This window comes from Anabrus simplex, chromosome 5 (assembly GCF_040414725.1).
Source record: "Anabrus simplex isolate iqAnaSimp1 chromosome 5, ASM4041472v1, whole genome shotgun sequence".
NCBI classification, from domain to species: Eukaryota; Metazoa; Arthropoda; class Insecta; order Orthoptera; family Tettigoniidae; genus Anabrus; species Anabrus simplex.
The window spans coordinates 263,815,433-263,841,189 of NC_090269.1; the positions used below are offsets into that span (position 1 = coordinate 263,815,433).

At 38.6% G+C, this 25,757-nt stretch overlaps 1 protein-coding gene across 4 annotated transcripts in view; it reads right to left on the bottom strand.

Annotated features, from left to right (window-relative positions):
• LOC136873973 (armadillo repeat-containing protein 6 homolog) overlaps positions 1-25,757 on the bottom strand; it is an 85,459-nt gene that overhangs the window by 37,246 nt on the left and 22,456 nt on the right. For all 4 annotated transcript variants that reach the window (XM_067147376.2, XM_068227613.1, XM_067147374.2 and 1 more), the window contains exons 3-5: positions 19,532-20,174; positions 14,828-14,973; positions 2,830-2,949 (exon numbers count right to left, since the gene is read on the bottom strand). In XM_067147376.2, the coding sequence (XP_067003477.2) occupies positions 2,830-2,949; positions 14,828-14,973; positions 19,532-20,174 (909 nt within the window). The remainder of the gene's footprint in view (positions 1-2,829; positions 2,950-14,827; positions 14,974-19,531; positions 20,175-25,757) is intronic.

Genomic DNA, 25,757 nt, shown 5'->3' on the forward strand with positions numbered 1-25,757 from the left:
AATACCTTGTAAAAGACACCTTGGTTCACAAGAAAATATTACAATACGGGCCAAAAATGAAAATAATTAAATTTAAAATTAAATTTTCAAAACCAGTCCACCGTGCATTTTCCATGCTCCGAAGAATTATTGGTTAGAAGAACCCATCTTTTGAAACACATTAGCTCTCACAACGCCAAGTCCAAATTCTATGATATCATCATTATTGTCACCGGTTGGTGGGACAGAGAACTGAAACTACTGTGTGTTTGGAAATGTAAATTTTAATTTTTTTATTTTTTGTCTGAAGGATTTAATTTTTTTTGCAACTCTGGACTCTACTGGAATTTTGTGTAACTGAAATATGTTTGTAAAATTTTTTTTTAATTATGGAAACATCAAGAAACATTGAACTGTATGAACATTTCAACATGCAAAAGTGTTTTGAAGTGATTTTTTTAAATGTAGTTTTTATTTAATCTGTTGTAAAATTTGTAAGGTGATTTATTTTGGAGCATCCTGTACCTGTACCACACGTGCGGTTTCCTATGATGAAATTTTGGTGTTGTAATCGTAATGTTCCAGAACTTGTGTAATTGCGAACGATGTTAAAATTACCATATATGGTAACGAGATTTCCTATTGGCAAAAGGTCCAGGAATCTAGGGTAAGTTTGATCTTATTGGTTGATTGTAATCGGGCCATTTCCGGTCTTCTTGCCGGCTTGGGAAAAATGATGCGTGAGCTCGGCGTCTTTTCCATCCGACCGCCCTAGCGAGCGTTCGCGCTCGAGGGCTACCCTCGGGAGCTCCTGCCTTTCCGAGGTATGTGTTATTTCAGTGTTTTTGCAATGTTTCTGGTTTCGTTTCATTTAGTTTAATTCCTTTTGTGTTTCATTATTTCTTCGCTTAATGTCATTTTAAAGTTTAATTTGATGTGTCCGAGTTTACCCTAGGTTCCAATTGCCGTAGTTTCAAGTCTTTCATCCATTAAATATTTTCGTTTTAAACTATACCTTTAATGTAGCATCACCTTCATTGTTAAAACAAGTTTTATGTTAAGTTACTTAAGTATGTCTTGTTTCCGTGTCGTGGAACTGTATTTTGTAAAACTTTCTTGTCATTTTTAATATAGTTGAGCTAGAGGGTGTTTCTTGTAAATTTTTTCTCCCCCATAACGTCATACGTTCCATGTACCTCGATAAGGGCTTCCCGCAGCTTCCACATCCTGTCTTAGTTGTCAGTTTTAGGCCTGGAAGTGTTCCCTGTATTATTTCTATATTATTGTTATTTATGTGTAACCGTAGTTGTCCCGAACAGCGGTAACATTTGTTATTATTTTTATTTATGTACGCGCTCCAAGTCGAACGGTTACAATTATTATTATTATTAATATGCTCGTCCATATGAAAGTACTTTTGCAATACATCAAACTTTTCTTCACGGGGTATGAGAAAATAATAGCACAGGTACGTGCCTTTTTTAGACACTACACTTTAGAAAATCCAAACCTGGTCATTGTTGATAGTGTTTACCACGAGGCAGCTGAACTTACTCTCTCCACGAAGAATCCAGAAGAAGCTTTCATGAAAAATAAGATAATTACAGAAAATGGTAGAAGTCAACCACAAACTCGACGGGATGAGATCCCCGTTAAAGGGAAATTCCCCCAGGGTTTAGTGTAAGATAGCACGCCATCACGCAGCAAACGTTTCCACTTCTGCACATCATGGCTTCTCATTCAGAACTAATGCTTCGGCACGCCGGCTCAGAGCAGTCATGCCAGGGAGCTCCCATCGCATGCGCAGCTAAGCGGAGACATTGCACATACCCAGTGCAGGAGTGAAGGCTGCATCACATGAAAATAATTAGAGTTCTTTGGCATAAAGCCGTTTGACACGAATTTCTATAGTTATAACACCAATCCAAAAAGGTTGTTGGGGAGGTTCAATACTGTTAATACTGTCACATTACGCAACTTAGACATTTGGTGTTTTTTTCTCTCGTAAAATGTACCTTTGTACTTCTTGTAAATAATATCTTGACATTGCTAATAAAAGTTGCCACAATTCGCAGAATTTAGAAAAACGTAAAGGTATGTAAAGTCAAAACTCCGTTCCATGTAAACACAGATCGCTATGTTTAAAATTTTATAAAATTGCATACATCAGGTTCACAACAATGAAATTTGTGGAGGTTGTTAAGTATCATCCAGACGTTATTATGCATACATCTCAGTTTGTTTAGATGGTAAGTTATATATATGTTAAAAAGAAATGTAGAAATGTAAACACACGCCACCTGGAATTGGCCAACTAATGATTACACCCTTACTGAAGTTTGACAACACCGGGCGAGTGGCTGCGCAGATTGAGTCGCTGAGCTGTCAACTTGCATTCGGGAGATAGTACGTTCAAACCCCACCGTCAGCAGCCCTGAACATGGTTTCCAGTTTTCCCATTTTCACACCACAAAAATGACCTTAATCAAGGCCATGGTTAAATCCTTCCCACTCCTAGCCCTTTCCTATCCTATTGCTGCCATAAGACCTATCTGTGTTGATGTGACATATAGCAAATTGCAAAAAAAAAAGTTTGACATCATGTTCAATCTCCTTTTTAACTGGTTTTCTTTCCCATTAAGATGTAAGAAGCCTGCACATGTCCCATTACCTACTACACAAGTCAAATTACTGATGATGATGATGCTTGTTGTTTTAAGGAGCCTAACATCGCAGGTCATCGGCCCAGTCAAATTACTTACCGTCATAACTGTCCAATTACCTTTTAGTAGATAGTGTATTTTTCTATTATTCAGAGTCAAAATTCAATAAAGGAAGCTTAATACTTACCCTGTACATGTACATTGCATTTGTAATAAGAGGTGCAGCACCAGCCTTTATGATTTTATCTTTGACATCATCACTCCCAGTTAAAGCTTTCAACAGCTTTAGACTTAACCGGATAAGTTTCTGAAATTTAAATTATAAACTAAAATTACTTCAAAATGTAACAGAAGAGTATCATAATGTCTAATACCATATATCTAACAGTAACAATGTTGAATAATAGAGTACAATTCAGGAGGGAGAGTGGGAAACTCTGAAGGGGGAATAAAACATTTGTCGTCTTGTAGGAAACAAACAAACAAACAAACAAACAAACAAACAAACAAACAAACAAACAAACAAACAAACAAACAAACAAATCTGCTGGGTGGATTGAGTAGCTCAGTAGTTGCTGTTGCCGGTCCCAAGCCCGGAAAAAAGAGGAGGGTTGGCTTAAAGCTGTAAAATTACAGCCAGAAAATAAACATCTTGAGGCAATAAAGGGCACGACGGTTTCATATGTTAGTGGCGGTACCCTAACAGTGTCTGTTTCACATGTTAGTGGTGGCTGAATAAATATCCTCTGCGGCTAACAATCGTAGTTGTAAATTGGAGCTTGCTCCACTTAAGGTCGATAACCTTTGATAGATATGGAAAAGTTTTTTAGTAAACGAATTCCACCGTCCAACCCCTTAAGAATGGAGAAGACTACATAGGATTCAAGAATGAATATGAACACTCAAAAATACATACATATAACCAAACATACAAACATAGAATCAAACATAAGCATATTAACTACTTTGTGACACACAATATAAACTCCTTACCGAAAACCGGAAAGCTCAAGAACTTCACAGATGAATTAGATAGGCAAAATATCTTGTGGTAGGGATTCAAGAAATGAGAAATTTAACAGGAGATCCATTTGAATCTCAAGGTTATAGAGTGTACAATGGGAAACCAGACCAAAGGGTCATGAAACATTGCCCCTAATTTGGTACAGGATTTATAGTAAATTTGAAAATAATGGATTCCGTAATTGGTTTTAAAGCCATCTCACCGAGAATTGCAATTCTAACTTCACAAACCACAAACAAACTTTACGCCATCATAAATGCTCATGCCACTACCAATGAAAAAAAAAATTCCTAACAAAAACTCTACAAGAAGTCAATAATTTCTGGGATCTCCTTGTTCAGACAATGAATAAAATAAATATGAATAACATCAAGATCCTTATAGGGGACTTTAACGCTCAACTGGGTAAGGAAAAGAAGTATCGAGACGTAGTACGAAAAAGGGCTCCTCATAAACATACTAACAGAAATGGCCAAAAACTCAATAGAAATTTGCAGAACCCATGGACTAATCTCCAAATCTACATATTTTAAAAGAAAACCACACAAACTTAAAATTTGGAAACATCCTGATTGGACAAAAGGAGAATGGCAGCTAGACCATGTATGTATGTATGTATGTATGTATGTATGTATGTATGCATGCATGCATGCATGCATGTATGGACAAATTCTTTCACAAGGAAATCCACAATGTCAAAGTTCTAAGGGGAATGGACACTGGTTCAGATCATTACTTAATTAAAATCAAGATTAAATTTACTCCATTAAGAAGAAAAGGATAAAGAGAGATGGAGAGAAAAGGACATACGACCCTCATCACTTAATCCGGAATGCCCAGTATCGGCAAACAACAGGAATTACAAGACTAACAGAACATTTAGATGATCTAATACCAATTCTTAAACAGAATGCAGAAGATCTAGCTCCATTAAATCCAAGGAAAAGACATGCCTGGTGGACCTCTGATTGTGATAGAATGCTTGAAAAAAAAAAAGATATCAAGCTTGGTTGAAATTTCAAGCCCACAAAACAGAAGGAAATGCCATGAACCTCAAGAATGTCAGAAAAGAATTCACCTGAACTATTAGAAGAATTAAGAGATAATAACAAAAAGGTTTAATAAACTCTATTGAGGAAAATTATTACAAAACCAATTCTAGAGATTATTACAAAGCCTTTGGTAAACAATTGCAAAAAAAAAAAAAAACACAGAAATCATGGCAGAAGCATTTAGCAAGCTCTTGAACAGTGGTTAACCTGAAAATCTCTTATTTATTGATACACATACCGCGATAAAAACAAAACCAGAAAATATAAACCCACCTACAGCAAAAGAACTTGAAACAGTGCTTAAAAGAACTACAAAGCGTGTGGAAAAGACCAGGTTTTTGCAGAGATGTGGAAATATACCAGCAGTGCAACTCAAGACATCCCTTCATATGATATTACAGAAGATTTGGATATCAGAAAAATTCCCAGAACAATGGACAACAGCTATAATTAATCCAATTCATAAGAAAGGTGAAAGAAGTAATCCAGACAACTATAGAGGTATTTCCATCCTTGACTGCATGTATAAGATTTTCTCTAACACACTGTATAATCGGATTAAAGAACAACTTGATCAAGAGTTAGGTGAATACCAGGGAGGCTTCAGACCTTGGAGAAGCTGCTCTGAACAAATAGTAACTTCTTTTTTTTTTTTTTGCTGGTTGTTTTACGTCGCACCGACACAGATAGGTCTCATGGCGACGATGGGACAGGAAAGGGCTAGGAGCGGGAAGGAAGCGGCCGTGGCTTTAATTAAGGTACAGCCCCTGCATTTGCCTGGTGTGAAAATGGGAAACCACAGAAAACCATTTTCAGGGCTGCCGACAGTGGGGTTCGAACCTACTATCTCACGAATACTGGATACTGGCCGCGCTTAAGCAACAGCAGCTATCGAGCTTGGTAATAATAACTTTGAAGCTAGTCATGGCATATTACAGAAAACAAAACAAGCCCCTTTCAATAACATTTATAGATTTCATGAAAGCTTACGACTCCATCCACAGACCATCATTATTAAAAATTTTAAGACATTTCGGACTTCACCCAAAGTTAATCAAATTGACTGAACTTACTCTAACTAATACAATTTCTAAAATTAAGTTCAGAGGAGAACTTTCTGAACCATTCTTGGTAACAACCGGTTTAAGACAGGGTGACGGATTGTCACCTCTTCTTTTTAACTGTGCACTAGAGTACGTTATGGGGGAATGGTACAAGAGCAATTCGAAAAATATAAAAATTGGAACCCAGAAGGATAACATACATTTGAACTGTCTAGGATTTGCTGATGATCTAGCTCTTCTGGCCAATGATATTCAAGAAACACAACAACAAATAAAATCTTTACAGGAAATAGCTCAAAATATTGGTTTGAAAATTTCATTTGAAAAAACAGAAATTATGCTAACTCAAATCCCGCTTGCAAACAAAATAAAGGTGGGAGACCAAGAAATAAAAACTGTAGAAAAATTTAAATATTTAGGTGAAATAATCACATATAACCTGAACGAGAAACCAGAATGGCAAAACAGAATAGATAAACTGGTTACAGCACAGCATGTTACCAAGAATACATATAATAAAAAGTGTCTCTCAATAGCAACCAAATTGAAATGCTACAAAACAGTCACCCAGCCACAAATTACATATGCAAGTGAAACATTATTCAAAACAACAAACACAGTTGCAATAGACAGAGTACTCAAGTTAGAAAGGAAAATAGTGAGGACCTGTTTAAATAAAAATTATCAAGTAAACGGAGTCTAGAGACTAGCTTCCAATAAGACAGTTTATAAAGAAATAGAATCTGTGACTAGCACAATGAAAAAGAAACGAATATCATTCTTAGGTCATCTAATACAGTCACCAGAAAATAGAATCAATAGAAAAATAATTGAAAAATTATGGAAGAGTAAGAGTAAGAATAATATTACATGGATCACAAAACTTAAAGACATGAGAGAGTTGCATATTACAATAGAAGATTTAAAATACAAAACCAATACACTCAAAATATTGATAAACACACTAGACTACAGACAAAAGTCAACAAGCACAGAATAGGAAGAGTGATTCCAGAAGCAGAAAGAAAATTACGTTTAGGAAGGATGAAACAGAATTGGGCTGACAAAAAGAAGAAAAACCTCCATAAACCTGACTAAGTAGTCCTATGTTGGCTAATAAATAAATAAATAAATAAATAAATAAATAAATAAATAAATAAATAAATAAATAAATAAATAAATAAATAAATAAATAAATAAATAAATAAATAAACAAACAAACAAACAAACAAACAAATAAATGGTGTTGTTAGGCACCTGATGAGTGTTCGGGTGGCAGCCAGTAGAACTTTCTATTGTAAACAGTGATATAATCTGTTAACTCAAGAGTATAAGGTACAGTCCCAACACTAAAGGACTGTCTTAGGAATAATACTGTATTATCGTCATGAATTGCTACCAGTGGTTAGTTGTTTTGTTGTATTATGAGGCGTATTATTAAAGTAAGGGCCGTTTGAAAATAACGACACAATGAAAGACGATTTTCAAACACCACATTTATTTGCAGATTCTATGTATCATCATCATCATTTCTTCGCTCCAGCAAGCCGGATGCGGTTGTGTACGAGCCTTCTCCAGTTTGTTCTATCCATCCACAGATGCTGCTCATATATGTGACATCAGTTTACATCTCTAATTTCAAGGTCCTTCATTGTCTGTTTTTCCCAAACATCACAAGGTCTTCCTCTTGGTCTCTTCCCAGAAACATTGTGGTCAAAGTATGTTCGAGGAGTCCTGTGAGGGTTCATTCTTTTCATGTGACCATACCATTGTAATCTCTTCACTTCTAGTCTCCAGCAAGCTTCTTTCCAATCCAAGCTGTTGTGGGATATCCACATTCCTTATTTTATCCATTTTTGTTTTTTGTAGACAAGAACGGAGAAACTTCATTTCTGTTGCCCAAAGACGACTCTTTGTAGGTCCAGTAAGTGTTGCTGCTTCCAGGCCATACATCAGTATAGGTACTAGATATATTTTGTACAAGCTGATCTTGGAAACTAACAGAAATGTTTCATCCCAAAGTATTTGACGTACAGCGTGATAGAATTTGGAAGCTTTCTGTATTCTGTTACTAATCTCTTGATGTATGGTATTGTCTGATGACAGAACACTACCTAAATACTGGAAGTTGTCTGCAATATCCATCTCCTCACCTCCAATTCTTAGATGAACAGTTGGAGAGTTTCTACTCATCACCAAACCAAATGTCTTCGTTTTGCTGATTTTGAGACCAAAGGTTGTAAAAGCTTCATGCCAGAGATCTAGTCTAGTTTGTACTTCTGCTTCTGTCTCACCCCATACCATTACATCATCAGCAAAAACCAGGGCATTAGTTGTTGGATCCTTTTTCTTAACCGCTTTTAAAACTTCATCCATTATGAGTATGAAGAGAAGTGGCGAAAGACAACTTCCTTGCTGGACTCCACTCTTCGTTTCAAACCAACCTGACCTTCCATCCTGGACCTGGAAACAACGCTTGGTTTCATCATATAATCATTGTACTCGTGCTATGATGTCATCGGGCACTTTTTTATGTCTCAAACATTCCCATATATGCCCGCGTGGTACATGGTCATATGCTTTCTCGATGTCCAGAAAAACAGGATAAGTGTTTTTACCTTTCTCCCAATACTTCTCATAGAGCATTCTGGTGGCAAAAATGAAGTCTATAGTTGATCTGTGAGGTCTAAATCCATGTTGTTCCTCCTCAAGTATAGGTTCAACATATTTTCTCATCCTGCTCTCAAGGATGGATTCGTAGATGCCATGTGACAGCAGAGTTATACCTCTGTAGTTGGTATATTTCTTTTCTCTATCACCTTTTTTCGACAATGGGATGATGACTCCTTGCTTCCAGTCATTGGATATTACATTCTCTTTCCAGATTCTATTTAGTACCTCTCCTAGTGCTTTGATCATCTCAACACTTAATTCATCTGATCCAGTTGATGTGTTGTTTTTCAGCTTAGATATTGCTGTCTCTACTTCCAACCATCTCAGATTAGTGGTATTTGTGCTGCCAAAATCATAAGGTTCGTCGTCTAATGGGGTGACACTTTCATAACAGTTCAGCAAAGTTTCAAAGTGCCTTTGGAACTCCTGTAATAGTTTGGTCTTATCCCTAGTCACCTCACCATTAGGAAGTTCTACAGATTGGATAGATTCATTTTGAGTTCTTCTATTCTTAACAATACTGTATAACAGTTTTTTTATTTACATCCTGCGTTATTTTGGTAGCCAGATCTTCCTTGCATTTCTGCTTTTCAGCTACAACCAACTGTTTGATGTGTAATTTTTTCTTTCTGTAAAGTGACAACTTCTCCTCTATTTCATGTTGATCTCCCCGTGTTCTTGCTTGATATAAGGATCTTCTTGCACAGTTTCTGTCATTGATAGTCTTTTTAATATCATCATTCCACCAGGCAGTTTCTTTAGGTTTTCTTATTTGACTCTGTGGTCAACATACTTTTTCTGCTGTACCAACCACAACCGTCTTTAGAGTATCCCATTCTTCATCTACCAATTTCAGTTCTTCTCTTGGCAACAACTTGCGGACACCTTCCCCGAATTCTTCCTTTACACTTGGCTCGGTTAGTCGCCAAGTTTTTATTTTTGGGACTCTTTTGTTACAGACTTTGGGAGGTCTTTTCTCTGCAATAACTGCAACCAACAGTCTATGGTCTCCACCAAGGTCTTCACTTGGCATGACCTTAACATCATTGACATTTTTCCATACATTTCAATCTATCACAATATAATCTATTACTGTACTTATTTTATCATCCCAGCTATATCTTGTGATTTTATGGGAGTCTCTTTTCTTGAACCAAGTGTTACTCACTATCAGGTTGTTTCTCATGCATAGATCTAGCATATATTCTCCCTCTTCATACTCTATTTTTCAACATAGCCAAGTTTGTTTAAACACTTATCATACCTTACAACTAAGTTTTGAATACCCTCTTCATAGAAACTTGCCGCCTGCTCCGATAATCAAGAGTTACTGTAATCCTTCATACTTGTGAAACAAGAGTTCATGGCCGTTTTCACTTTGTCGTCATCATTGTAATGGTTGCCACTGAGGTGATGTTTAAGATGGCGGAACAGATGGTAATCCCTCGGTGCAAGGTCAGGGCTGTAGGGTGGGTGGTCTAAAACTTCCCAGCCAAAAGTGTCCAATAAACCTTGGGTCTGAGCTGCAGTGTGAGGCCTTGCATTTTCACAGAGAAGGACAATTCCCTTTGTTGGCATGTTTTGTTTTGTAACGCTCTGCGTAGCTTTCTCAAGGTTTGGCAGCAGGCTTCCACATTGATAGTGGTTCCTCGTTGCATGAAGTCGACCAACAAAACACCATGCCTATCCCAAAACAGGGATGCCATGATCTTGTGTTGGAACAGAGTCTGTTTGGCCTTCTCCTTTACAGGCGAATGTGTGTGTCTCCATTCCATGCTCTGTTGCTTTGATTCAGGCGTGATATGCGAAACCCATGTTTCGCCTCCCATTACGATCTGACACAGCATGTCACCTTCTTCAGCATAATGAGTCAAAAACATCATTGAACACTCAAATCTTTTGTTTCTGTGGTCCTCCGTTAGGAGTTTAGGGGACCCAACAGGAGCACAGTTTCCTAAAGTTTAGGTTTTCAGAAACAATTTTGTAAAGCACTGACCTAGACATGTCAGGAAAGGCATTTGAGAGAGCTGTTATTGTGAAGCATCTGTCCTCACGAATCTTCACTTCAAATGAAGCCACCAAATCGTTTGTGATCAGAGATGGGCGACCAGTGCAGGCTTTATCATGAACGTTGTCACAGCCATCTTTAAATTTTCGTACCCACTTACGCACTTTGCCTTCACTCATAGCATTAGCACCGTACACTTCGCAGATGAATGTCTGCAGCAGACAGGTTCCTTACAGACAAAAATCATTTATCTGACCGAACCTCGCAAGGGGCGGGCGAGTCGATAATCTTGAACATTTGCGCAAGCACAGAACAGAACCGTACAGGTTAGCAACAGAGTTGAAACTGAGCACCATTGTTCCTGAGGCATGCCGGCACACAACACACACGCTCGTTGCGATGCACATGCAAACTACTAGTGTCTACAACAAAACAGCCCTTACTTAAAAAACATGCCTCATACTTCTGTGTTGGTTAATGGAACTACAGCTCTTTACAGAATGGAAATGCCTTCAAAGAAATCACACAAAAGTGATCCATTCTCAGAGCAGAAAGGTCATATACAATGTTCTAAAGTTTTGTAAGGAAAAAAAGAGGTAAGATCTCAGCATTCCATCACAAAAAGCTGTGGAAAAGTTAGCTGTTTATCTTGACATAATTTTCATAGTAATAATACAAGAAGGGGGTTGCTGTTCACTTACTGGCTAGTAATTATTGTCCCTTAGAATAACTGATATCCTACACCTTGACACAAATAAGGTTGATATGGCTTTAAAACAAAACATTTTATGAAACACTACATTTATTCAAGTTTAGCAAAAAACACACCTGTACTTATGCTGGTGTAATGTTTTGATTCACTGTTAGACCAAACACCGCTGAAAATTTCGAATTAGCAAATACATTGTGGTTGCACAAATATTGAACCAATTATTCAACTCATACTAGCCTGGTGAAATTGTTACTCTTACTAAGTTAGTTACAGTCAGTCATTGCTTTCTCAACATGGAATATGGACACAGTTTATAACATATTACATCACACACTCTCTTCATATGAAAACCAGACATTCATAGACATGATATGGGCTTTTGAATTTATGCCATGTCAAGAAAACAAGGTGAAACTCTTTATGTTTCTCAGAGAACTTTGCTCCGTGTCTTCAAAAGAAAACCTTGACTGTTCCCGAGGAAGTCTTCTACAATAATGAGGGTTTGAATTTAAGAATATTTTACCGTTGGAGAACTGTAGTGGTATGCTCGTTCATCACCGGGTGGCTCGCTGTATGCTGGCACAGCGCTCCAAGAGGGAGCTGCCAACATATGTTCGTCATCACCAGTTGGTTCATTCCAAGCTGTGTTTTATGTTTAATGTCATACTTTCATAGCATGTGTACACCGGTTATGCCCGCCCTCCCCCTTTCACATCACTATCATCCTCAGATTTTCTCCACATACTTCCTTTCCATTCTTCAGCTCTGTTCGGTTCTATCCTGGTGCCTTTGGTTGCATTTATTTTATTTTATTAGTTTCTATTTTCTTCTACCACATTCGTCCCTGATTCGTCTGATGTCGATACTTCTCTAGCACACACGGTGTGATAGAGCATGTTGTCGGCAGCTCCTGCTTGGAGCGCTGTGCCAGCATACAGCGAGCCACCTGGTGATGAACAAACGTACCACTACAGTTCTCCAACGGTAAAGCATTCTTAAATTCAAACCCTCATTATTGTAGAAGACTTCCTTGGGAACAGTCAAGATTTTCTTCTGAAGACGCAGAACAAAGTTCTCTGAGAAACATAAAGAGTTTCACCTTGTTTTCTTGACAAGACATAAGCTCTTTTTGCTACACTGCTTTACGTTGCACCAACACAGATAGGTCTTATGGCGATGATGGGACAGGAAAGGGCTAGGAATGGGAAGGAAGCAGCCGTGGCCTTAATTAAGGTACAGCCTCAGCATTTGCCTGGTGTGAAAATGGGAAATCACAGAAAACCAACGGCATAAGTTGAAAAGCCCATATCATGTCTATGAATGTCTGGTTTTCATATGGAGAGAGTGTGCGATGTACTATGTTATAAACTGTGTCCGTATTCAATGTTGAGAAAGCAATGACTGACTGTAACTAACTTAGTAAGAGTCACAATTTCACCAGGGTAGTATGAGTTGAATAATTGGTTCAATATTTGTGCAACCACAATGTGTTTGCTAATTAGAAATTTCCAGCAGTGAAAGAGTGAAAGCATCAATGTTAAAACCAGACATGCATTTATTTGTAAGTTCACTTGCGTAGAACAAATTAAGCTGCCAAGATACAACTCCCGGCGCATTACTCAAGTTTTGTCGAAGTCCGATGTGAATAGGTGACGGACATGGGTTTCTCCTCTCAAGCCACCCAGAAACAATTAAATGAGATGAGTTCTTTTGGTGAGCTGACTCTTTTATTGGGGCACATACAAAACATAGAAATACTGCATTTCTGCCAAACGTTCCATACATTTCACACTGTGGATCATGAAAGTCACTCCACTTGGGGGTCATATTGGTGGAATGAACAACTTTCGATGCCTCGACACTGAGAAAATATGTGCTGGCTACAATACCTAGAGTATCGCCTGTAAACAAATTTTTTACAGTTGACCTTCACTTGCACATTAAAGGAATTATATTTTGTCACTTTCCCCTTAAGTCCGTGTCCTCCTGACCAGGTGTCCACCATATAGTGTGAGAACCAAGGAGCTGCTGTGTACCATCTACTTTTTAAGAAACCATATGACGAATGTCTTAGGTGACTGCCTGAATATTTGTGTTGCAATTTTCACATAATCATTTATAATATATTCTAATACACCCAAAATATATAATGTTCTATTTATATCATTAAACATGGTATTTTCACAGTAACCAAGTGAATCTTGAAATGTTCTGATTGTGAATGAAACATGGTAGGTGAAAATGTTTTCTCACTCTAGCAATATGAGATGAACAATGCATAAAGGAACAAATTTCTCTCCCTTTCTCTCTCTCTCTCTCTCTCTCAACGCAAGATGGGCAATGCATGAAGGAATGTATCTAAATGACTCTCATGGATATGGGCATAGGTGCAGTAAAAAGGTGATTGCAAACATTTACATTTTTACAGCTATTTGCAGTACCATATAAGTTTTTTCCATATGCATATCTTAATTTTATTGCAGAGAGCTTTCATAATTTACATTAACTGGCATTTTGGTTTGCAATTGCTTAAAAGGTAGAACATTTTAAAATGTGAGAACTTTTCAGTAGATCTCTGCTGGCTCCTGGACTATACTGTAATATTCGTATCAGCAGGATTATGGCATGTGATCTTTTCTGCACACTCAGCCTGATAATAATAGCTTACAATATTTGAAGTGAGTGTATATGCTTACCTCCTTGCTTTGCAAGCCCCTCCCACACCTGCACCACACATGGCAACAAACATAAAGTGTACCTGGATGCAAACAGTAAAGATTGATCAGACATCAGTAGTCTACAAGAGGCAGATTGAAAACAGAGACAAAGGAAAGTGTCTACTCCAGAGTCACTTGGAGAGTTAAATAGACAACACAGAACAGAAACCACTCATTAATTATAACTGATTAACAACCACCGGCTGCCATTCTGTGTCAATTTTACTGAGGCCAATTTGATAGCAGCTGTGGTTATTATGGTTTTAAGTGGAATATGAAAAGGAGATAAGAGTTCTTCCAAGAATGAAGATACTGACAAAAGACAGGGAAGGGTCATGAAGGGCTTAAAAATGAACGACTCGCTAGATTCCTCAAATCTAACTCTACTGACGTCGGAAGATGACAAACCTGACCAGGGATGGTAAGGAACTTGATAAAAGTAGGTGAGAATGACTAGGAGAAAGTTAGGCTAATATTTTCAAACTTGCTAGCCAAGACTCCTCTGGCTTACAACAGGCCGAGTTTATTGTATAAATACTTTAAACCCTGAACTATCAATAATCCAAAGAAAAATGAGATGCAGAAGGTTAACCAGCCTCAAAAGTTTAGCAACAGAAGGCCAATTTCTGGGTTAGCAGAATTTCTTCTCCAATTTCCAAACCTGTAAAAATGCACTTTGACCATTATTGTATACATCTAACATTATTGTGGCTAATGCGCGAAGGATTTTTTTAATTTTCAATTTTTAAAATAAAATTTTACTCTACTAATCTAACTTACGGGAATTCCTTCATTAATTATTTGCAAAACATTAGGTTCCATTCTCTAGAATTAAACTCAATATTGCAAGCACTGTCCCAAACTTTTCGTGTCCATCAAATCAAATCAATTTTTCATCTTATTTAAGAATACTCCTTATTAATCAGGATACTTACTTCATTCATAGAGTAATTTGCCAAAACATCCATTAAGAAGGTAACACCCCCTGCTTCCTCAACCTTGTCACAGAACTCTTTTCTAACAACCAAAGTTGCAAGGGTAAGTATCAAGTCTGAAGCAGTTTCTGCATCACCTCTGAATTCTGGAATAAAATATACAGTTTTGTGCACTATAAATTCACAACCAGAGTGGTTTGGTTGTAAACAATACTCAAAACACTAATCCTAAAAATAAAATAAAGAGGTGGTCACAATTAATTTCTGTCAAAATTTTTGAATTGCGTATAAATTGAATATTGGGTATTATAAGTATTATAAGTAGATTTCTGAAGAAAACATCAATACATAATGGAGGATTATGCACAAAGATAGATCAGATTATCTATGAATACACATAGGTGATGAATAAAAAGATAAACTAAATTTATTATAAAACTTGGCCATTCTGCCAGAAACTTTGTCCGCACTAATAATTCCCCCCCTCTCAGCCATCAAGCTTGAGCATTCGGCCTGCTTTAAGAATCTAGGCTGCAGTTGACTATCACAACGTGCCATGCTTAGTCATATCATTACAAACATGAGGAGAGTGTTTCTCGATGTAAGACTTACATTGGTCAGTGAAGGGAAGTCCATTGGCTAAAGTGCCTCAGAATTCTGTTCGAACTGCAGAAAGATTAAGTGTGGATGTTGTTCATTTTTTGACAGAAAAGCAGTTTACACCTAGCAAGAGATGAATGTGAAAAAGGTAGAAGAAATTTTTTCTGACAAGATTATGGCATTCCTTCACACTCTTAAAGATCATGATATCAATCTTGGAATATATGGATTCAAAGACGATGAATCCACCATTCAGTTCTTGGAAGTCGCAAGGATGTGGTTCCACATTCACAACGTGAGGAACACAACATACCATTTCCGTTCCCATGACAAGACATTCGGGCACTTCTTTGAGGCCTAGGACTCTTCTCTTGTTCTTATTCTAAGCAAGTTTCTGAGACCATACCTTTCAGATTACTTGAAATGATCCACAGAAGCTTCGAAAATAAGGAAATGTGCTTTAAGAAATAAGTCATTGCCACGGAAAGTTCACAAGGTCAGCTATACAAAGAAAAGGAATTTATCAGAATATAACCTACTGTTGATAACTAATGATGCGTGTGGAAGATGGCAATTAATATTCATAAAGGAAGTAAAGGATTACTCAATGTATACAATAATAAGATATTAAGACAGGGAGTATATTTGTGCAGGTAGTGACATATTTTTCTTCACTGGTTTGCATTTGAAGAATTTTATCTTGAATAAAGCTCAGTTTATTTCGCAGATGTTTGAGTCTTCTTTGATCTTTATTTATACACAGTGTAGCCCCATAGTAAGTTTAATTCACTGGCATACCTTGCTGCCTACCAGGCGGTCTCGCATGCTGTGACCATTCATACTGTAATGGTTATAGCGTCCACCATGCCAAGTCGCTACACGCCCGGGGCATCATCGTATCGGCCCCACCCCCCTTATGCTCGAGCGCGCCAATCACGAGCAACACGTGGTGCTAGGCCGGCCCTCTCGCCTCCGTCCGCGGTCTCACAGCAGAGGATGACGGAAATTACTCGACTATTAATCTGGAGTCTTCTATCTCGCGAGTTTCCTGGATATATCTAGCATCCGGACTGTTCTGGAAGGCCCAGAGCAGGTATATAAGGAGAGGACTAACTTGGAGTGATAGTCAGTCAGTGAGAGACAGAGTTAGTGAGTAAGAATGAGTGAGAGCGAGATTGAGTTCGTTGGAGCGCAGTCAGTGATGGCCTGGGAGAGTGCAGCCTGATAGAGCATCTGCCTGATGCAGCCGAGGGCTCATTCCTGTTTCCCTGATGTTGTGTGTGTGTGTGTGTCCCTTGAGGCTGGCTGCTGGAGGAGAACCTGGAGTGTTCTGGAGCAGCGCGAAGGGAACACTGGGTGCTGACGTGTGCGGACTGCGAACGGGGTTCGACGGATTGAGTGAACAGTGGATACTATCCCGACCTGAGAGACTGACGTGTAGGCTGTGGACCGTGACAGCGCTAACGAGTGTGACTGAGTGAGTGTAGTGTACATAATCAAAACGAGTGTGACTGAGTGGCTGAGTGAGTGTAGTGTACATAATCAATGACTGTGTGTGTGTGTGTCATTGTAGATGGAACATAAGAGAAACTAAGAGAGAGAGAGAGCGTGCGAACAGTGTAAGTGTGTGACCGTGTATGTGTGTAAGTTGTAATCTTGGCTATCATCTGTGTGAGTGTAAATCTGTAATTGTAGTGCTTAGCTAAAAAATCTTAGAAAGTAGGACGCTACCAGCTTCTGTACTCATGTACTTACTTATTTACCCTGCCAACGCGGTACAATACACAGACGCCTGGCAGGCGGTCTAAGTAGAGACAACCTTCTGCAACTATTCAAGGCTGTCCATAGATGGTATGACATGCAGTATACCGTTTGAAAGCTGAAAATCTGCTCTCTTTCTCTGAGTTAGGATGAACATCATAGACTGCATCTTGCCACAGGCAATCGGTTTCAAGGTAGAGGTATTCCCCCCGTAGTAGTCGGCAGAAATGGCCAGCTGTAGCAAACCTTGTATTACGAACGATGAAACTGAGTGTATATTACAGGATACCAGGAGTGAATCTGGCTGTGATATAGCTTCAGAAAGTGTTACAGGTTTATTTACTAGCAGTGAGAGTGGTAGCAGCATGACAAAAAGTTCAACAAAGTGATGATGAGTTTGAATGTGACAGTGATGAAGCCCAACCTGCCCCCGAAAAGACAAAGATGTGAAGGAAGACGGCTGTAATGGGAGTAAAACAGGTGATAAACCATCTAAATAAAGTTTTAGAGGACATTCTGGAATAAATCCCACCATAAACAGGAACTTCCCACCTGACCCCTCCCCTCCCCTCTAGACATTTTCAACACATGGTTCATGACTCTTTATGGAATGAAATTGTAACAGAAACAAACCATTTTGCTGCTCAGGTTTTTTAAAAAGTCCTACCTCACCCAGTATGGTTTCCCACTTCAGATGAAATCAAGGGTTATTTTGCTTTATGTATTCTCATGGCTCATGTAAGTAAACCCAACCTACAATTATATTTGTCCATCCGACAGGATTTCTGATATTTTGCTATAAAAGTAAGTATATTTCTGGGGCAGGTTGGTACGTCCTTAGATTTGGTAATGAACACGTCTCTCTCTCTCTTCTGTGTGTTATACAAGGTAAGATTTCTAAACTTCACATTCCTAAACTGTGTACTACATGCTGAGAGGGAATTGTAAATCCTTACCCACCGTGCTGCATAAGTAATGTGAGAATGTTGTCACATTAGCAGCAAGGAGCAGAAAGTGCATACTTAGTAGTTCCGTTTCAAATATAGGAAAATGCAGCTGAGACTATGGAATTGATAAGACGTACGTAAAGACAATAAAGACCAACTTACTATGCTTCCCACCTGGACCATGGTGGTGGGCACGGGCTTATTTAAATATAAATTTAAATGTGTTGCAGCTGAATACTGCTCTTCTGTCTGGCTGAATAGCCCCCACACCAAGAAAATTAACACCGCCCTGAATCAGACAATGCGGACTGTCAGCGGTGTCATTAAAACCACTCCACTGCACTGGCTTGCAGTCCTTAGCCACATCCTTCCTCCAGATCTACGCTACATGAACAATGTTGTCTGAGAAGCAAATAAAATACAGGCCTATGAATCACTTCCAATTCACCAAGACATCAATAGAATTGCTTTTATCCAACTGAAATCGAGACATCATCCCCTGCTGCTGGTTCAAAAATGGATAGAAGAAAACTACTGTGGACTGCAAATCTGGAATGAAGAATGGACTGCTAAGGCCCCCAGTGAATGGAGATCAATCTATAACTCTATGCAGCTCCCACCCAGATTTCACCTTCCGCGGAGTGTAAGAATCCCACTAAACAGAGTGCGCACTGGGCATGGAATAAGTGGCTCTGCAATACATTCTTGGGGCCTTCAAACCTTCTCAAAACTGTGACTGTGGTGAAGAATTCCAGAAAATGAGACACATTACCTTCAGATGCCCACATAGAGCCTTCTGCGGAACTATAGATGACCACCTGACAGCTTCAGCAACAGCTATTCAATGGCTGCAACAACTGGACATCCTAGTTTAGTTTTAATTTATGTATTTATATATTGCATCATTTCTGTGTTTTTTTTCTAGTTTCTATTTTTCTGTAATGCACATATCTCTCTTGATTTCTACTTTATTTTTTATCTTGACTTTTTATATTTATTCTGTTTTGTAAATTATTTATTGCTTTTCATAATGTTATTCAATTTGTGTGTGGCTTAACTTGTACCATAGCTAAACAAATAATGTGATACTTGCAAAGAAATATATATTATGGGACAATGAAGACAAGAGAGCAATTTTTCCAAGGAATCTTATGTTTAACTAACCTACACTGGAAAGATGTCAAGTCAACACATGTATATTATTTTAAAACTTATAAAGATAAATCTTGACTAGGATATTTACTCTTATAATTATATTATATTATAATATTATATTATATAATATAATATATATAATATATAATATATAATTATTATATAATATAATATTATAATATTAATTTAAAACAAGGCAAATGAAATTATAAAAATGGCTAGAAAGACCTTGTTAACTTACTTTTCAGAAGGTCAGTAAGGGTGCACAATACTGCTTGTGCCATCATTCTGGCATGCTCATGAGCATTACCATATTCTACTCGGACATCATCATCCAATACTAATGCTCGGATTACGGCACAAGCATGTCTAATGACTGGGGAAGAGGCCTTCTCATGTTCTAGAAGCTTCTCAAGTCGTCCAAGAATGTTGGACTTGAAAATATCCTGGCGGTTCTTTTCATGCTTCAGACAGCACTGCTTGGTCCATTTAAGGACCTGTCCCAGGACAGCCACACTTGACTGAGTATCTAAGTAGTCCATCATCAATTTTATGCCTTTCTCATTCAACAGATCAGGCTGCCCTGTCATCAGAGATGTGATTGCATTTAATGCTGGAGATACAATATCTACATTGCTGCTATACTTTTCCAATGCAGTCAGAGTAAGAGTATACGCTCCATTTTTAGCAGCAAGGATTTTGTGAGCCAGACTTTTATTACATTCATCTGTGAGAATTGTAAACTGTTGAGCAAGTTCTGGACTTGGATCCTCTTTCTTCAACAAATCACGGATATTTGTAATCACTTGTACCAGCGACTGCTGTTCATCATTTTGTAATTCATTAATTGCAAGATCTTTCACAATATTACTCAAATCAACTCCCTAGAAAGAAGAAGAAAATAAGTGAGCCAATATATAAGATGATATTTTTCAACAAGAGAGATGAAAGAAAAAACTGATCAGGTCTGATTTTACACCATACAGTAAAAATTTCTTTGAAAGAGTATACTCTGAGTTAACTCGAATGCATTTTCTGAACACCTTGTAGAGTTAACTCTTTACTTTTGTGAACAGATAGAGTGAACTCCGAGTTAACTCGGAGTTGGAGAGTAGTATTTTGTGAATGCAACTATGAAGGAAAGAATGAAAAACACAAGAGACATGACAGAAATTAAAAACAATTCAATATATACACATTTCCGTCATTAGATGGAGTAAAAATCAACTCGTTTCAGATATCCTCAGTGAAAAAAAGTTAATGTATTTTACACAATTGATGCTAAAAATGTGTTAAAACCTAATGAAGAAAAGAATGAAAACAAATTAGACAAACCTCGCCATAATCACTTATTGCTTCCGTCTTGTCTCATTTGTTTTCACCACAAACTGCAAAAATTACAATAGATATTTTGCCATGAATGAATGAACATATGACAAGTTTCACTCAGTTTTACTTCTATCAATCAAGATTATAAGAATCCGCCATAAAATGCAGAGAGGTATTTTAATGAACATTTATGAAAAAATTCATATTCCATTAGATCAAACAAATAACCTAACCTTAGCAGTTGATGCAAGTGTGTAATGGACTAGTATAACTCTGAAACAATTCTCTAAACCCATGGGTAAATAGAGAAAATATCGAGCTTAATTGGTACGTTGTTATTATTATTATTTTTTTTTTTGAGAGAGAATCCACAAGGGATAGCTGCCCTAGAACAAGGGGTACAGTACGGTAACAGCATCAAATTATTATCTATTTTCGCTCTATTTATCTTAGGATAAAAAGAGCTTATATATATTTTTTAAATTTTGAATTTCCCCCGTTGTGTAGCCCTACAGCTATCCCTACGGCACCTTAAAACCTTAGCACAAAATAAAACATCAGATGAACTGCACCAATACAAACAAATAAACATCAGGTTGGGCAACGTAACGACTATAATACAGGAATGTGGAGCGAGTCTGGGAAACCTACCAGGGCCACTGGGATACGAAGGTTGCAGGTTTCCAGAAAAATCAACGGTGATAACTTGATTCAAGATATTATTTTCCAAAATAAACATTACAAAGAAAATTCGGAACAAAATTCATCTATCCAAACAATCCAGTCACGCTATTTCCAGAATACAAATTAGATGTAATTTGCCAAGAGCTTTGCTATTAGGTCAAGAGGTTAACTAAAGATATTTGAACATAATGCAACTTCTACAATACAACCTTGAGGCTAACAGGAACCACACGATACAAATACAATATTAAATGAAAGTTAACACGCTTTCTAAGGCATCTGAGTAATTGAGCAGCAAGTCTGGGCGAGTAGGGCAAACTTCTATGTGAAAATACAAGCGAACATTAAATGTAAATTAAGGTGGAACTGGAACCAACAGTGCTTACCCCAAGGTAGCGCATCCATGGAGGGAGGATTCGCTGACGTGTGTCTGACTGGACTGACGAGAGGACGAAAGACCACGAAATACAAAGTATGTTACAAGTGTTATTTTTAATATCCACCTATTCAATACTTTTGTGAATGGATAGAGTGAACTCTGAGTTTACTCAGAGTTGGAGAGTAGTATTTTGTGAATGCAACCATGAAGGAAAGAATGAAAAACAAAAGAGACATGACGGAAATAAAAAACAATTCAATAGATACACATTTCCATCATTAGATGGAGTATAAATCAACTTGTTTGAGACATCTTCAGTGAAAAAAGTTAATTTTTTTTACATAATTGCTGCTAAAAATGAATAGGTGGCTATTAATATTAACACTTGTAACATACTTTGTATTTACGTACATTTCAATACGGACCTAACATGAGAATTACACTGAAGAAAATGGAAATTGCAACACCCAGAAGGAGTGGTGCTTCATTGCTGCAATTGAACATGCAGGACCAGTGTTTGGTTGTGATTCGATGATTACACTTTCAGGTCCCTCTAACCGCAAGTGTGGACAACGATCAATACAGGATGTGCCCACCACGAGCTGCAATACATTGATGAATTCGTCGAGGCATGGAGTCAATAAGACCCTGGATCGCTTCTTGAGGAATTGTGGCCCATGCTTGCTGCACTGCATGGGTCAGTTGTTCCAGAATTGTGGGTGGCTGAGGACGGTTGGCCAGTTGTCGATCCATCATGTTCCACACATGCTCGATAGGACTGAGGTCCGGGAATCTGGCGGACCATTCTAAGGTTGTGATGTCGTGGAGAACTTCTCTGGAGATGCGTGCAGTGTGAACTCGGGCACTGTCCTGCTGAAACATCCCATTAGCAACGTTCGCCATTATAGGGACAACCACTGGATTGAGTACCCTATCAACGTACTGTCGAGCAGTCATAGTGCCCTCAACAAGCACTAATTGTGATTTCACATTAAAGCTAATAGCTCCCTAGACCATAATGCTTGGTGTTGGCCCTGTGTGCCTCTCGACAACAAGATCTGGGCGGTCCCTCCCCCAGTATGTCAGCGCACACGATTCCGGCGATCACTGTGGGCAAGACAGAAGCGCGATTCATCACTAAAGACGACCCTATGCCATTCGTCGACCCACGTCGATCTTTCTCGACACCAGGCCAGCCTTACATGTCGCTGTTGTGGGGTCAATGGAACACCATCTGCAGGGACACGGGCTCGTAAGCCAGCTGCACGCAGGCGATTACCAACTGTTTGTTGTGTAACGTGGGGTGCCACAGCTGCTCGAATTTGCGCTGCTGTTGCATGGGGTTCCATCCGGGCCATCCGAATGATGCAGCGATCCTCTCTCACAGTTGTCTGCCACACTGGGCCTGTGCCAGGTCTACGAGTGTGGGTACCTTCATTCGACCACTGCTGCCATACCACGTTGTCAGCCAACACGTGCAGTGACAGTCCTCAGTGATAATCCAGCCTCGCACAGCCCAATTATCTGAGCCCTCTCAAACGGCGACAGTTGTTGATAGCGTGCTCTTCTCTGTCGTCAAGGCATGTTTGACGGGGAACACTTCACTGCACAGACTGCAAGTTAACTACGCTACACCAGAGTCCGTATACTGGAGTTGATTCCTTCATGACCAATCATGTGAGGAGACCTGTAGCAACAATTCAATGGGTCTGAAACTTTGATAATTTACATACCTACATGCATCGTTCTATATCTTGAAAATCAACACAATCGACTAATGCCTTCAGGGTGTTGCAATTTCCATTTTCTTAAGTGTATAACGTGTAATGTAAAAGACCACGAAATCTCGCCTCACTCTCTGAAAAAAGGCAGGACTGGCCCCGGTATGATCAAGTGACCAATCAGAGCACAGGAGTCTTCCTGTCTCCACCCAGATCCACCAATCAAAACCCCTTACCACGTCGTGATGTTTTCACAATATTCTAGAACATCACCTAACTCCAATCGCAAACTTTCGCATCTTCCAAAATTAGTAAAGACATTGCTTCTAGAATTGACAGGGGCCAACACACCCCGTTCCAAAAGTCCGCGACACAATATTTCCAGAACCTTACAGAATATCATTTAAGAATACTAATAATTTACAATCTAGTAGTTACATTTCCAGGGAATACAAATAAAATATTCTACAATAATATTTTACACCATACAGTAAACATTTCTTTGAAAGAGGCATTTTCCACAGATCACATCCAAGATGGTATTTTACATAACCTAGCAAATGTTTCTTTGAAAGAGATTCTCCACAGGTCTCATCCTTCCTGCCCCTGAAAATCGAGCTATCCTCGACCAATTATCATAAATATACTTGAAACTGGGGTTTTTTGATCACACCAAAATTTACACACCATAGCAGTGATATCTTACTGCCCAACACGCATGACGACTGGTCCTTCTTGAATTGGCCAGAACCCAACTCAACGGCTGATTATCAGTTTCAAGATCGAAAAGCAGATGTTCCAGGTACATTCTAAACCATTCTAAAGAGAAGACAAGAGCTAAGGCTTCAAACTCATAAATGGAATAGTTTCGTTCAGCAGGATTCAGAGCATGAGAAGCATAAAAAATGGGACGATGTCCCTCTTCAAATTTCTGAAGAACACCAGATATACCTGTGGAAGAGGCATCAGTCTGAAGGATGAAGCATTTAGAAAAGTCTGGCATAGCCAGTCCAGAAGCATTATATAAGGCAGATTTCAAGTCGCAAAAGGCTTCACGTTGGGCATCACCGCACACAAATTTGGCACCCTTCTTCTCAAGACATTTAATGGAGTTGCCCATTCAGCAAAATTGGGGATGAATTTATGGAAGAAATTAACCATGCCAATAAATCTGGCTACAGCCTTGATGTCTTTCGGCGTGGGAAAATTTTGGATGGCGGCAGTGCGACAACACAATATGGCCTAAGAAGGGCACCTGGGGTTGTGTGAAAGAAACCTTGCTAGCCTTACTGCTTTAGGCAGTCTTTCAAGGACTTCATTGAGATGGACAAGGTGTTCTTCGAAGGTTTCACTGAAATTTACCAAATCATCAAGGTAATTGTTCACAAACTTGAATTTAATGTCTGACAAAACATTATCCAGTAACCGAGTAAGGACAGCAGCGCCTGTGGAGAGCACGAATGGAACACGTTCAAATTCATAGAGGTTCCAATCAGTAGCGAAAGCAGTGAGGTGCTTGGTTTCCTCGGAAAGTAGTATCTGGTAATGTGCCTGATTTAAATCAAAGGTGGTAAAAATTTTGGCATTAGCAAACCAAGAAAAACAAGAGTGCAAATCAGGAAGTGGAACACATTGGAGGACCACTTTACGTTTCAACATCCGATAGTCAATGACAGGATGATAACCATCTTCTGGTTTAGGGACAAGAAACTCGGGAGAAGAATAAGCCGATTTAGAAGGGCGTATCACTCCGTCAGTGAGCATTTGGTCAATAATAGCCTTAAGGTCTTTCATTTTGGGAGGTGACAGCCAATACGGAGGAAAGCAAACAGGTATGTTATCAGTGACTTCAAGTTTTTACTCTAAAACGTTGGTGACACCTAACTTGTCGGTAAAGACATCAGAAAACTTATTGCAGAATTTCCTAAGTTAATTACCTTGATCATCGGGTAAGTGATCAAAATCAAAAGCTTTGGGTTCGCCCATATCTTCAGGAGCAGCATTAACGTGACAAGGCAGAATAGGGGAGCGTCGCACAGCTCAAAGTTTCTTGCAGAAAATTTAAAATGGAATCTGTTGAACTGCAGGTCCAAAATCATGCCAGTTTTGGCAATAAAATTTGCACCCAAAATGAACTGACAAGATAAATCTTTTGCCACTAGTACTGGAATTTTCCATGTGAAATCACAGACTCTTATCTTGACATCTAGGGATCCTATGATGTTCAATGAGTTAGAATTAGCAGTATGGCAGGTTAAGGACACAAATTCTAATGTAGGTAACTTGCAAGCAATTTTCATCGAATCATACCAGTTCTCACTCATCAAGGTGATACTACTTCCAGAATCTACCAA